General features: G+C 41.3%; 1 protein-coding gene across 1 annotated transcript in view; it reads right to left on the reverse strand.

Annotated features, from left to right (window-relative positions):
- Positions 1-16,281, reverse strand: part of rapgef1b (Rap guanine nucleotide exchange factor (GEF) 1b) — a 38,857-nt gene that overhangs the window by 20,025 nt on the left and 2,551 nt on the right. Inside the window, exon 2 of the mRNA XM_020621078.1 lies at positions 485-630. Within this exon, the coding sequence (XP_020476734.1) occupies positions 485-630 (146 nt within the window). The remainder of the gene's footprint in view (positions 1-484; positions 631-16,281) is intronic.

The raw sequence follows: 16,281 nt of genomic DNA on the forward strand, positions 1-16,281 counted from the left end.
ATTGTGAACACATGTCCAAAGTAACCAAAGTGCTTCAAAGGGTGAAGAGGTGGAATATCCTCGACTGATTGAGTGAATTTCCTGATAATGACGACTTCATTTGACCTGGTCTCTCTCTGTCCAATTACTTTTGAACAGCTAGATCTTCCACACAGTTTTTTTCCATACTTCTACATTTTTCCTGTACTCATTATACAAAAAGTCTTAAAAAGGCAGCAAAAGAGTTCATTCAGGAAGTGTCTCAGTTCTTTTCATGTCTTTATAGATTTAGACACCTGTTGTAGTGCAGCCAGCTGCCACATCGACTGAGAAGTTGTGGGAACCAGCAGGGCAACTCGCACACACAGACACAATGGAGCACAAAATATGGGAGCACAAAACATCAGACAGGAAAACAATCATCTCACAAAACACAAAGAATAGGTGGAAAACAGATGGATTTCCCACAGTACACACATTTTCTGGCACATGACTGGATACACACCTTGTTAGTAGGTTTCTCAGTACTCTTGGCTGCTGGCTCAGGCTGCAGTTGCTTGCCCTTCTTGGATGGAGTCCTCTTGATCTTGGGAGAATGAAACTTGTCCTTCAGTTTCATGGTGAAAGAGGACAGATGGGACCGCTGCGAGTCTGTGGAGAGAGGGAGGAAACAGAGAAAGCTGAGTGGTCAGTCAAGGAGGAGAGAATCTCACACCAGTACACTGAAATGTTGATATCACTAACACAATGCCACTCAACTAAAGCTCAAGTGAAGAGCTTAAGACCAGCAAGATGCATTAACAAGACTGGTATTTTAAAGAAACAGAGAACCAGAGATGCATCCACATTTCATCTGCTCTTTTGGTTTTCTAACATAAATCTGCTGGACAGGCTCTTCTAGCAGTCCATGATGTGCACAGATGCATCTAGGGAGAGAAGAGTCTCCTAATCTGTTAACCCAAGGAGAATGGGCTGCTAATACTAAACAGCAGTGGAAGCCGGCAGGAAGTGTGGGTTTTATCAGCGACAAAATTACACAGCTATCTGCTGTAATCTCCCCTCAGCTCGATGACAGCGGGATCTGGCATTCCACAGCCATCAGTGCAAAAAACACTGAATGCTGAACAGTAATCAACAGCAGGAAAACACCACAAAGTAGACTTCCAGCCAGGCAGTGCTTTCATCTGCAACATCGATCCACATGCCACGCACATATCCAGCCTACTGTTCTTTCTCCCTACTCCTTACCCTCCTCATCTCCAACTCAGAGCAAAAGCCAAAGTACACAGGGGCAGACAAAGATGACCAAGTGTCTAATTAAACATGTCGATTTGAACACTTCCAGTAGAGTTTCCTCCTGATACAATGCCAGTGATGAGGCATGCATAACTACTAAGGTTCTTGTTTTACACAGCATTAGAAAAATCTTATCTCAATGTTGTGCAAAAATAAAGTCAACAACAGCTGTTCTGCAGATTTTAGTAAACCACCCATTCCATTACTGGAAGTGTATCCAGTGACTGCTGTGTCACTAAATCTGCCTTTAACTCGTTTCCAAGTACATTTATTGATGCATCTTTCCCAAATAAATACATCAGACCTGTTAGAAGACAAATACAGAATTTCTGTAAAATTAATTTGTATCTAAGTTGTGTCTCTTCAGAGGCAAAATCACAGCAGCCTCTTCATGTCAGCATCACAAATTGTGTGTTCTGCCTCTTCCATTCACACCATCAGTGGAGTGAAAAGATAAAATGTCAGTTAGCCAAGCAGGATTTAGAAGAGAGGAGGAAGACAAAGAGTTTATCAGAGTCAGACTAGTGACTAGACACAGTGGAGACCCTGAAGATGGGGACAACTTACTCATCTTAGCTGCTGTCTGGATCAATACTTTGTAGCATAGCCACAGGGGATGCTGTGCTGCTTCAGAGCACCTAATCGACTCTGTCAGCCCTAGCTGTGCTGTTCAGTGTGTGAGGATTTTTTCCCTACCCCAAGGCTGTGCATACCTGTGATAGCCAGTTTTGCTGCAAGCCAGACTCCTATTTCAGCAAGATTTTACATTATGGGAATATCTAAGACAGACTATGTGCTTTTGATTGCACAGCAGCCACCATATGAATTTAGCCTCAGATAATTCTCTTTCTTTGAGCCTGTTGTGAGGGGATAAAGCTAACATCATGACCCAGAAGGACTATGTGCGAGTTTAGAGCTCCAAACCAACGTCCCGCCCCGAGGGAGTGACATCAGCACAGTGAGTCACTGCTATGACTGATACAGCTGGTCCCCTCAGACACCATCACAGCCCCCGTGGCTCAGCTGTTTATCATGCACATGGGGCTGGCTCCTTGAATGCTCTGCTCCCTGATTTCTTTTCTATCACCTCCCTCCCTCCCTCTCTCTCTCCCTCTCTCTCTCTTTGGCTGTGAGAAGAACCCCCCCCCCTTCGCTGGAAGTCTGGTTCAGCATGGAAATATCATCAGAAAGAAATGAACTGCGTTAAAGAGAGAGAGCACAGTGAGGTGCTCTGTTATAGTCATGTAGGCATCTCAGTGTCCACCCTCGACCACTTCACTAGCAAAAGGCCAACCATCCTTCCTGTTCTCCCCAGCTGCCGGCCTGCTGCTGCCCAGAGTTACGAGGTGGTGGCGATGTCATTGGTTGTAATGGGTCTTACACGGAGTCTGACCTGGTGAAAAAAGGCCCACAGGGAAGCAATATAGGCCACAACACACCTTTATACCGATGTCCCCTCTGAACTTTATGTACTCCAATACACATGCAAAACATGTTCACACATTTTGAAGTCTTTCTTTATAGCATATATAAGTGCTTTAAGACTGCCTTTAGCAATTTAGTGAAGATAAGCGGATCAGAAATGTATTCAGTATTCCCATAATGACCCACATCATTCATATCACTTTATTTTTCCTGGTTGGTTTCTGGTAGTGGCCCCCAAATGTCTTCCCTACTGCTCTTAACCCTATAAAACCATTTGTATCATATTTGCTACACGACTTTGAGCAAAAAAACACACACACAACACCAAAAATGTATCAAATTTGATACAAAATAATAATAATAAACAAAATAATATGGCACATTCATTTCTATATGCCTGGACTGTCTGCCTATGCATAAATGGCAAATAAAAATCATGCATCTTGAATTTTCTTTTGGATTTTGTTAAAAGGTTTAATAAACATCTCAGTTCCAAAACATTTGAGTGTCCTGGCTATTTTTTGATGTGTCAGGCTTTAGTGTTAAAATACACCAGAAGAAATAAACAGAGAAGTGTGTTTACACTGTCATGAGGGGTTAGGTTAGTCTTCTCTGAAAACACAGCTCCCCTGAGCCTCACTGTGGTACACTGAAATCTCAGTCACCTTCAGAGTCTTGTACAATGAGTTTGTAGCTCTAAAGTTAAGGTTCCTGTGAATGCTGTAACATGATAAACAGATCATGTTTGGTATTCTTGCTAATTAGCTATAATTAGCAATATATCAACATAGTGGTATATTTTTATGTTTTTAAGGACATGAAAATTTTCAGGAAATCACTAAAATCAAATTATACAATGACGGATTTAGCAAGTAAAGATCTTTTGGATGATTTTAAACTGCTTAAACACTTAGCTGTTCTGAAAGGTCTTGAGGACATTTAAAACAAACACTCCAGTCTAAATGACTCAAACAAATCCTGGGAGAGTTCCAATGCAAATCTGTGGTACAGCAGAGTCCCCTGGAGCCTTTCAGTCATTTAACTATCTCAAAGCTTCATTATCCAATAAGCAATACAAATACATGCATGCACAAACACATTTTCTAAGTTTATGGGTGCTTCTAGCATAAACACATTGTAAAGCATATGCAATACACCTTAAATTATTTTTTTTATTTCACAATGCTCACATATTTCCTCATTTGCCAGATTAACTGTGGTGGACCCGAACAGACCTCCACAGTTTGGTTGCTTAAATCTTATACTCAGAAATGGGGTTATAACAATGCATGGTGGAACAATATTACAATTCAAAAATGTGACAACATACATCATGAAACTGAAAAATGGATCACAGTATCAAGTCAAGATTCCCATGTGATTTATGTTAACAAGAGGGGGCAACAGGCCTGATCTTGATTTCTTGACCGACCCCGACATTCACTAGGGTTAACTACATTAGCCATTAGCCACACTTTGCATTAACCACACTCACAAAAATGTCTTAGCTCATCTTACTATCAGGGATTTCCCTACCTATCTGTGATTTAGGAGGGCTGTCACAGTTGTTTCTGTCATTGCCAATTTCCTAACATGTACCACAAAACAAACATATCCATACAAAGAGCCACACAGAATCAAAACCTTTGGTTGGTCACATTTTGAAATGTTGAGTTTAAATTAATTGTTTCAAAATGCAATAAAAGACAGTTTCATATTTAGATTATGTAACATGTACTCTTCTACTTGGTGCCTGACCAAATTCTGCATAGAAGATCTACAGCAGACCAGTTCAGTAGGGAATCCCAGGATCTGTGTAGCAAGTAGTGATCCATACAACACAAGTGATGACCACTGACGTGAGCTTGTCCAGATCTGACTGAAGAACGGACAGAAGGGCAGTTTGATCTGCTTCTGTTCAGTACAGGTGTGACCTATACAGGACAGCTGGTTGGCCCCTCCCGAATAGGATGAAAACAGGGTGGAGGGATACAGGGGAAGCTGCGCTTAAGGTTACACACACAGCTGTCACCTCTTGCTGACCTCTTTAAGTAGAGCCTGCTCAATGAAAGTGCATCTGTGTGAGCCCTGTGTTTATGGACTGGTTGAGCCTTCTAAAATATTGCAACAGGAGTCATAAAGGTCACTGAGCCAGCTGTTTGAACTGGAAGAAAACAAGGGGGGGAAAAAAAAACTCATCTGAGCATTTACAGGAGAAGGTATTCAATAATCTACTCGACAAAGCAGAACTTACCAAATGAGAGAAACCCCACCCTGACATACATGTAAATAGACAGTGCACTGTTTAGAAGTGACTGCCTGCAGTGAGGCCTTATTCAGCAACAACACAGTGAGTGAATTACTGTTTGCCCTACTCTGTAAAACAAAAACCACTGAGAAGCAGCGCCAACTGTCATAGTATCTCCACAGGCAAGACCTGCTGTGGAGCAAGAGACAGAGGAATGCAAGTCCAAGGCATGCGAGATGAGCAGCAGAGAGAAAATGGAGAGGAAAGAGAGGAAAAACTCAACAGGAAATAGTTAAGTGCTTAGTGAATTATTTATTCTCTCCATTGTAGTGGTTGACTTCCTGCTGGCTGAGTTCAGTTTTCAATATGAATCCTCTTTATGTCCTGGGTTATCAACAAGCAGCACTATAGGACAGAGCTGGCTGTGTGTGTATGTCTGTGGATGGCAGGGCAGGAAAGAAGCCCTGGTATGGAATATAGCTCTGGTTAACAGCTGATTTGAGAAGTAATGGACAAAGAAGTCCAGCGGTAGATTTTACTTTTCCAGCTGTGCTGTTTATGCCATTCAACAAGAAGCCACAGGGAGACTGAGAGCCAACTTACTGAATGACTGAATGAGATACAGCGGATGCCAAGTGCTCAGTCCACTGATAATCTATTGGATTTCACTTAACAAATGAACAACTGAGACACTGAAAATGGTTTCCATGTGGAAATTCCATGTGCAAATTATGAATGCAAACTGACACAACAGAACACTTGATTTCTTCAAGCACACACTTCCCAGTAACTTCTCTGGTCCTAAAATAAACCTAACTGAATCATTTTGATTTGGCAACTGAGCCACTGCATCAATCGATCTATTTTCTATCTGAAAGAATGATGAGTCACTTTAGAATTTGTATTTAAATGAATACTTTTCCTGATGTGATACAACACCTGAGTTTCACTCTTAGCTCACTTATAACACTATTATTTTTTAAAGACTGACAATATGAAACCCAAATTTGTCAAACACAGGTTTTGTAGATTGTTTTCATTACAGTTTGTTTTACCACAATGACCTATAGTATTTACCATTTCACCACAGTTTCAAGTCGTGTGTGAAAATAAATGCTTATGTCTGTTTTGTCTATCCAATATTTTAACACGCTCACACACACACACACACACACACACACACACACACACACACACTACAGGATGTCTGACTAGCAAACCAGCCCCATCAACTACCAGTTAATGGCCAAGAGTAAATGCGAGTGTGGTGCTTTATGTGCTGGGTTTCACAGGAACCGACAGCTCGGTCAACTATGGCTAACAAAGAGCAGCCACAAAACACAGGTGATCTGCGACACAGGTGCACATTACAAAACAGACACGTTCAATAACTGCTACGAGAGATCGTGTCTGGTCATGTGTTCTCAGCCTTTGTGCGACATGAATATGAGGGAGTGAATGAAAGATGTTAATAAGATGACAAAAACAACCACTTTTACCAAGAGTGTTTGTGCCATCTGCTTTCAAATCTAACCACAGACATGGGCAGTAGACTGATGGCTGACAGCACATCTACATGGGGGAAACTCCTGCTCTGTGAGACAGGCATCATTACCTCTATGAGTCATGAGATCACAGTGAGATAAAACAATAACAGAAGTACACTCACCTACTGTCTTGTGGTTTGTTTTTTCATTTTGATGGTTCATTTTAGAATAGAAAGTTCAGAAAATAGAACAACACTTGCATGCAAATTTGAGCCGATTCCCAATTTAAGCAACTTCTTTAAAATACACTCACTCAATACCGTGCAACACCTACAAAGCAAACTGAAACTAGACTTCTTGCATTAAGCCATAATCAGCAACAAACAGCATGTAGAGACGCATACAAATCTCTTGGTAACACGCCGTGGATTCTTGAGTCTCTTTGTTTGTATAGTGTTGTCTTCTTCTACTTTCAGTTCCGTCATATCTACAGTGGCCTTTACTAGGACAAGTCCTTAAAGTCAATATCATCATCAAAACACATCCCCCAACTCTTTGCCAAAGTATCAAAGTTTAATCACCAAATGTTTTCGACCATCAGGTCTTTAATAGAAATGTATCCTGAGGTCTCCTCCGGCCTCTGAATCAGGATCTCCTCCTGTGATCCATCTGTCACTTCAATAACATTACTACTTCCAACATTTAAAAAAAAAAAGATATTCATTTAACATCCGTATAAAACAACAATCCATAGTATAATAATTAAACCTTATAATCCTCTTTCAGAAATACATTTCCTATAAAACGTCCATTCAATACAAAAGCAAATGCACACATATGACGTTGGATTTTTCATAATTATCAATATGGCCTTCCCATAGTAGAAAATTAGTGATGAGAAGTTTCTTAAGAAAAACTTGAATTTTCACTGGAATAAAAATCAACAGATCAGGCCAATACATGATCAGATTTCATTTAGATTTTGACGCAGGGCTCTATGCTGTGTCAAATCTACTGTAGGCTGGTTGCCTGGAAGGTGGTGTTCTGGAAGAGGGTGGGACCATTAGGCCTGTGTATGGTGTCGTGGCACAAATATTTATAAGTCTCTAGCCTCAATGCCTCCTCTGTTTAACTATGAAGTCAACAAACTACTTCTTCCAAAGCCCTCTCTCTCCAGAGTTAACACGTACCTTTCTCCCATCTGTATGTCTCTATGCTCCTCTAAGCCTTCCTGCCACTGCTGTGGCTCTAAACAATGGTTCATCCTTACTGGTAACACTACTGATACTTAGCCCGCACACTTCCTCTTTTCTAGTTAGTGTGTGATGTTGATGAAGACCACATTGCTTGTCCACATTTTCACATCACTGCAGCTGTCAGACAAAAGAAAAGGTTTATCCAAATATACTGCTGGGACTGGTGGCAGCTGCCATATTAACCCCCACCCCCAAGCAACTTTTATTATTACTCATCGATTCCTTTGACAGCCACTCTTTCACATTCTCCCTTTTATGCTTGTATGTGTGGAGCTGCAGTGACATTACCAGCAATTTATTTGTGATCCTGCATGTGCTGGTTTTAGTGTTACAATGAGCACACACACATTACTGTTTTATACTCTACACTCACTGACTGTGAGCTATGACTGACCTTTAGGTTATTATGAATATTCAAATAATCCTCATTCCCTGACCCAGTAGCTGTAACTCTGGTGGGATGGACTCAATATGGGTCGATGGCTCATAGTGGACACCGGGCGAACTAATGGACCTGGTTAATGGGAGCACTTGGCACAGCAGTTCAGTGGGACTGTACTGAAAGCTATGGACAGAGCCCCGAGGTCTACTGTAGGTCACTCGATTGTCCTATGTGCAACAGACACGATGAATGAGCGTACACACAAGCATCCACATCCCCAGACAGAAACAAATAAGTACACAAAGAGCCCCTCTAAACTGTTAAACCACAAGCAAAAGACTGCAGAGATGCCACAGGGCCTGGTTTTTAACAGCATCAACAAAGAGCAGGCCATACTGTAGTCTACAGAACATGAACAGGAAGCTTTTGATGCCCCAGTTGTAAAGTAAAAAACAAGAAAGCTGCACACACTATTGGCAGAGCAACAAAGGGGGTTAGTAAGCAACAAACTAAAAGTAGGAAAGGGTCAGTGGTTAAATCTCCATATGAAGTTCAGAGCCCCTGTGTACAGCTGCAGAACTGGAAGAAAAATCCACTGGATATCATCAACGGATGCTCACATCCTCTACATATTCATATGAATTATTTTACTGTAATTAGCTTTTAATTTGTTTACTTAGAGAATCCGTATCCTTGTCATTGGGATGATAAAAAGTATAGTGTGAAGACTAGAGCAGCACATCATATACCCCGAGTTATGATAGTTCAACATAATATTCTCTTTCAACAATCAGTTTTGGTCCCTCACTATGGGGAAAATCAAGCTCTATTTTAAACATTTGTTTTGGAGTCCACTGTCTAGGTATACCATTCCCCATAGTGGGATGGCTTTATCTTATCAGGGGTCACAGGATAAATAACTCTTTAGTTCCTAAACAGGTGATTAGAACTGATAATCAATGGACAGAAAAAGAAAACCGATGAACCTGCTTAACTGATGCGACATAAGGAACAAATGAGGTTGTAGACACAGAGACATGTACGGTAAGCACATGTCAGTAGTGGGCTGAAAGGAAGTTACACAGCACACATGTACACAGCATCCTGGGTACCCCTCCTGTCCCCATCCCCAAGCACCAAGGCCACTGCATGATTTCCTCTCCCTTGTTTCTCTCATGGAGAGCCGCACCCTATTTTCTGGGCAAACTTCACAGTCCACAATGGCCTGGAATCGCTACCTCTGTTTCTACAGCTATACTGTATAACATCTAACCTTACAGAGAGAAGCACACACAGACACACACACACACACACAGACGGAAACTAACACAAGACAGTGATGCTCACTGCGTCACAGGCACCCAACACAAACATGCTCAAAGTAAATCATGCTCAGTCTGATCCTTCAAGTGACCACCTGGCTACAGCAGTTCACTGCATTTCTTAAGCATTCCACTTAAAGCTCGCTATTTGAACCAAATGTCTCAGCAAAGCAAGAGCAGACCAGCTGCCAGACAGCAGGTTCACCTTGGGTAAAACCAACACACTAAAGAACCACAAAGTGCTATAAATACTTGTCTTGTCAGTATCTCTAACATCAAGCAGCACCAAAACAGAGACACTGCGACAGCTAAAAGCCCTGTGATCTACTGAGATGAATTCTCAGCAAACGGCAGCTGTTTGGCATGAGAGCACGAGGCAAACAGGCACTATAAAGCACTTGAGATAGCAGACTGATCCTACAGAAAGACAAACAACCACAAGAGAACCAATCACTTCACTGCCTGAGCACAAGACTGAGACAGACACAGAGAGCGAAGCATAAGCATCAGTGTTCTTGTGAGTAAATGGCCTCAAGCAGTGAGGAGTGGTACCACTCTCCCCCTGTTCGAGTGCTGTACAAAGCTGATCTTGTCTGTACAGCCACTATCCTTTTGACACTTTGTGCACGCACGCTGCTTCAGACACGACTGACACAGATATGCCACATTATACATCTGATCTTCCAGTTCAAATGCGCTGTGGCAAACCAAACTCTTCGCATACAGATAGTTTCACGGCTTCTTAAAAATAAACCTGGGTAACAGACGTGTCCAACACAAAGAACACGGGCTGTCCTCACACAGTTGCTTATAATTAAGCAGTAGTTGTTCAACTATGTCAGAAAAGAATAATCAACCACACACTAAAATAACTTTACTGTTTCTTTACCATTAATTTTAATCATCATACACAGAAATAAAGCAATGAATGTTTCAATCACTGAGCTTTTTGCTTCTTAATTTACAGGCATGTTGTTTGTGTTTCATATAAATGTTCTCAATTGCCTGCTACTTTCCCATTTTGGGATTTTAAATCTGTGTTGTAAATTTCTTTCATTAAAAGTGATCTATCACTTCTGAGTTGTGTGGTATCATTTTTTTTTTTTTTAAAAAGGTCAGATAACATAACTTTGAGTTTGTAATTTTCTTTTATGGTTTGACATTTTCCACATGAAACAGTGTGTTGAGGCAGGACAAGGTTTGGAGGAACTTGATTTGAGCATTTAAAAGAAGGCAGGACAAAGACTACAAGAGCTCTATTGCTGAGGAATGAACAGTAGTCTTGATACCGCTTATCTCAAAGACGGTGGCGGGGGGGCTGGAACCAATCCCAGCTGACATTGTGTGAGAAGCGGGGTACACCCTGGACAGGTCGTGAACAATAAGTCTTTAAATGAGATCCGTTAGGTTTAAAAATTATTCCGTGAGAAAATACAAAGGAGCAACATATTTTTTTGATGACCTAACAATAATGACTACACACACACACATTATGCAGCAGTCATACTGTGAAAAAATGAATGAAAAAAAGTTGCATCTACATAACTGCATATCATCTTCCAGTGATTTATTGGTTGACTTTGTCCTCTGGTCTACCTCTGAATGCAGGCACGCTGCAGCACATATGCTGAACAAAAGAAAATGAGCCTTTTATTGTGGTTGTACAAAATCTATTTTAAGACTCCCACTTGTGTGCATTTACATTTATACACAAAGCAATCACAAAAATAATACGATGGACCCCTTAAAACACATCTGACTCCATAAAATGTTCCATTTGGTGTGTTCAACTTGTCTCACTGCTATGTTTTATTGAAGAAATATTCAGATTGTGTAGGGCATGACTTATCCACATCTTTTTCTCCATCTCCAGCTGTAACGGAACAATACAATGCTACCTGAGATCTCCTTCGACAGAATGAACAAAAGGTTTGTGGTTTTGCTCAAAACATCTTTGAGACTTCAGTGTAAAGAGCCTGAACATACTTGATCAAACTGACTTTTGTTGCTATCAATTCAACACATAAGAGCAACATTTTCGATTCATTCAACAGAAATAGAAGGTATAACAAAACCCAGTATGTTAAATTAAGTCATCACAAGATACATTTTCTGTTCAACCTCAGACCAAAGTTCACCGATTACAGGAACCAACTTTGTTCACTCTGGCAAAAGTATTTTACAGTTTCTTCAGAGCCTAACAAACCCACAGAGCTGGGGGTTTTACTGCCATTTTGGAGACCTATTCTTGATTCTGGGTGTATGAGGAGGAACACTCAAGAGGAAGTGGGTCAGTGAAGAGCTACACTAAACAGAAAGTGCAGTCTGCCCAGAGAGCTCCAGGCTGAGCCACAGTCACTGATCTGATAGAATAAACACTGTGCATGTCTTCATGTAGGTATGTCATATACTGCCTGGGTATGATAACGATATCAAACCATCAATTTAGAAACACAAACACACACACAGGCCCACATCTGCCATGACAACAATGATGAGCAATGTCAACTTCTCTCTCCATTCCTGATTTAGACTGGTATCGGAAACTGGCAGCAACTGCGGGAGGTCCCCTTCATGGTACGCCAGCTCCCTGCCTCAGCTGTGCCACCCTGGTGTCTGAACGGTATGAGACATTCACCAGGAGTGCACACGCAGACACAACCTCACATAAAACTGATTTTTCTGGAGCTCAACATTTTCCCCTCAGCCCTTGTGACTGTTGCTTACAGTCACCAAGGCCACTCACCATTTCTGCCTTTCTCCCACCTGCTCTCTTTACCTCGTCTGCTTCAAAAAACTGCAGGCAGACATTTCTTTTCTTCATACATAAGGATGGCCATTACTATATCTGTCCTGTTTGCAGTTTAGTTAGCAAGTGCATTAACTAGCCAAGTAATATATGGTGTTCCATTTGACCTACACATTGGCAATAAATGAAATGAAACAGTATCACTGTAATCAAAAACAGACTGAAACAAGAACTGAAAGAAAACGTGATAGGCCACATGTGGAGTTTCAGTAGTGGATCTCAGTCCTGCTTGTTTCAGTTCTGGCAGGATAAAAAAAACATAACTGTGCATATCAAGGACTTAGAGCTGCTGAGTTACAGTATTCAATACTGTATCAGAATGAATACATACTCTGGAGCCCCTGGGTTTGATAAAGTGATTCTGTCTAAGCAGTATGGGGAAGGTTGAATTAGGTAGCACAGATACACCCTAAGATCCTCTGCTATTAAAATGTTTTGTGAATCTGCACTAATAAACCAGCTGTGTAATAAAACAATCTACAGTAGTTCCAAACAGGGAAGGCATCTCCGCAGCATGACCAACTGAGCTGTTTTTGCCTCTTCTTCAGCTGTTTGACACACATTACTCACTCTAACATCACAGATACTGAGACTGGGCAGTCAGGGTAGACAGACAAGTTACACACACCCACACAAACAAAGGCCAAGTTTTAGTGCCTGCTGGACTGAAATGCACAGATTTATTAGTTCAAGCACACCACAGACCGTGTGTTTTCATAACAAGGTATTATGCCACACGGCACTGTGTAATTACACAATGATGGACTCAACTACCTTAATTACTGTATGGAGCCTCTATGTGCTACTGGCTCACCAGGGTGGATCTGTTCACACAGCTTACCAAGAGAAGCACAGGCTCACTACAAACATTAACAAATCAAACAGTATTAATGCTAACATGTGGGTCAACAAACAGGCTCAGCCATGGTGAAGCAAGGCTTGGATTTAAGATGCCAAGACTATAACCGATGCCAATTTTTTGTATTGTGTAACAGGGATTAAGACCACAGCACCTACAGACACGGGCAGGTCCTCGCCTGATAAGCCAAGATCAGAGAAGCTATGACTTCTGTCTGCAAAGTCTGGAGGTGATGAGGCAGAGAGGCCGCCCATGATGGAAGGCTATGGCCCTGCACAGCAGCCTCCTCAGGCTGAATCCACCCAAGACGTTGGCAGAGCAAATGAGCACTTTCCATAAAGCCACACGACACAAAAAGCACAACGAGGAATGTCCCCTGCATTTCATTCTGCCAGCGAGCCTATTTTACATTAAAGTTCTAAAACTGCTACAACTTGCTCAAACAAAGAGGTATACATCTCCAAAAAGCAGTGCGAGGATGCATTTATTCAAGAAAAAACTGAATACATGCACAGCATGCACATGAGGAAACTTCTATAACCAGCTACTCCTGTAACTGTGCAAGACAAACCCTGTGCTTGGGAATATTTTTAGCAGCAAATAGTTTGTGTTCTGACCTGCTGGTTTCAATTCATGCTTGTTTGTCTGACTTTGGCGAAAAAGCCAGATTAGGTTTCTTCATTGTTATAATTTTAAATACCCCCAAATTTTACTATTTAGGGGAAAATGGCCTCAACACTCTTATATCTCAAGTGTCCAGGCCCTGCTTACGCAACAGCAACAAACTGATCTCAGCATTTATAAGAAAGCAGCAAGTACTTCATCAACAGTTAGCATTGATATTACAGTCTAGCACGCACACAGCATTAGAAGTATTGTATCTATCTGCGAGTATTTACCTGTGTCCTCATCTGGATCCCAATGTAAAGAATCTGTGTCCTCTGAGGAGGCATGGCTCCTCCAGCTTATATTTCCCATCCAACAGGCCTGTGTCCACACAGCGACAAGTCCAGGGGTGATACAAACGATTACACCTGTTGTTCACTAAAGACTTGTTGGTCAGACTGGCATTTTTACAGCTATCACACAATAGCACTGCTGAGAGTTAGTCACAAACTCACTGGTCCTCATGATCATCCTCACTTGACTCAGCCACGTTACACAGCACCTCAGAGGAAAGATCCACAAATAACACTGATAGAAGGCGAGAGGAATTAAAAAGCGGCACAATTTCCCCAAATCAATTGTTTATTAAGTAGCTCTTCTTGTGAATGTGGCTAAAATCACAATCCTGGAGCAAATGTCTGAGAGAGGATCCAAGCCACAGTTATCAGGAGTGAGGATGTGAGTCCGTTACAAGGAACCGAAATAGTCCAACTTCAGGAATAAATGACCTGCACTCTGGCATGTAGGCCAACACACAGCAGTGAAAACAACTGAAGCATCATCTCATTAGATGAACTCCTCTGAGGAAAAAAGTCTCAAATCCACAGATGGAAGTGCAAAGATGAATATGAGCTGTAAATAGAAGCTGTATTGAATTACAGGAGATCTCGGAAACCAGTCTTAATTGCCGTCTTTAGCTCCTTGAAAGATCTTGTTGAAGATGCTAAAGTTGGAACGGCCTTGAAAATATTTCATGCTACAAAGACCGTATTGCCTTCATAGCCTTTCAGTGTGCATTAATGTCTTCGGTCCAGCAATTACCCCACATGTAATCCATCCATTCCTCTCCCTAATTCTCTCTCTTTGCAGATTCGATTCCCATCAACACTCTACCATTCTCCACCCTCTTTCTATGCTCTATTCTCTCCCTCTTTTTACTTTCCCATACACAGCACACACACACAAACTAACTACAACCCAGCTAAACCTATACAGGAACAGCAAGACTCCCATTCTGTGGGAGAGGGAGGCTTAAATGCCTGCCGCCTGCCATCAAACCTCAAAATTGCAACATGTCAAACCAAGACCCATAGCTTGCCCTGTGTAACAGTGGGATCACTCATCAGCAATGTGCGTAGACCTAATCGTCCAGGGAAGCCTTTTGTAATCATGACTACTTTAGCTGTTGCTCGGAGTTTTGGTGACTAAGGCATGTGGGGTGTGCTATTTCTGCACATCTGATGAGAAGTTATTTCAGCCTGAAGCGACACAGTAACCACTTGACAAACACAAAACCATCAAAATGACTTACGCTTTAGAGTTAACTCTAGGAATGCTTGAGAGTAAACTCTGGGCATTACAGCTAAACCCTTTCAAAGGCAAACACACAGATACACACTCCCAAACTATGCGGGGGGCGGGGGGGGTAAGGAGTCTAAAATAAGGAACTGATGGATTAGTTCCACTGTGGCTGGTTACTACCATTGACTGTCCAGTATGAGAGGATTCTGCAAGCTAATTATAAACACTGTGCTCCTCCCACAACTTTATCAACTCTGACATGCCAAAACTCTTCTGTCACAATCTATAGTCTGCAGGAAAAATATAAAATAAGGAGATAATGCCTCAGTCAAGGCTAGTTTCTTTTAGTTCTGGAGAAGTGTTTATACTGTTTCCTGGAGTAATGCTTGTCAGAGAAAAATACAAAAATAGAAATTGAGCTTCTTAATTTCAGAATAAAACAAATTCCACAGTCTATAAAATGAACACAGTCCACATATTCTGGCAACAAGGAGTGGCTATAATTGCTTTAAGCTGTAGTCAAGAAATTTAATTTAAGAACTTTTGTGTGAATTAAGACTTCATACAAAGGATAACACTCTTGCCCCATCAAAATAAACAAATCACTCCAAATGTACATCTGTTTTTCTGTGTTTTCCTGAAAAGTGAATGTAGGATTTATTCTGCAAAGTAAAGCTACATTACTTAATTTCCATGTCACTTTTTCCAAAGGGCTGACCAAGTCACAGTTTAAAGGGTGTCTACTGAGGTAATTTCATATACAGTGTAAACACACCCAAAGCCTTTTTAGATCACTTATCAGATGGTTTTGCATAGATGACAAAAATGACATGGACATAACACAACACAGTAGACCATCATTTAAGAGACATTATGCATAGGTGTAAAAGGCTGGTTTGATTAAAACATCCTTTACATTTTTCAGTCCAATTACAATGATAAGCCTCTTCTTTTGAGCCCATTTGATTACATCCAACACAGTACACTAAACATGGACTGACAAAACACACACTCCCATATTTTCACTCTTT

The sequence above is a fragment of the Monopterus albus genome, unplaced genomic scaffold (genome assembly GCF_001952655.1).
Source record: "Monopterus albus unplaced genomic scaffold, M_albus_1.0 scaffold253.1, whole genome shotgun sequence".
NCBI lineage: Eukaryota > Metazoa > Chordata > Actinopteri > Synbranchiformes > Synbranchidae > Monopterus > Monopterus albus.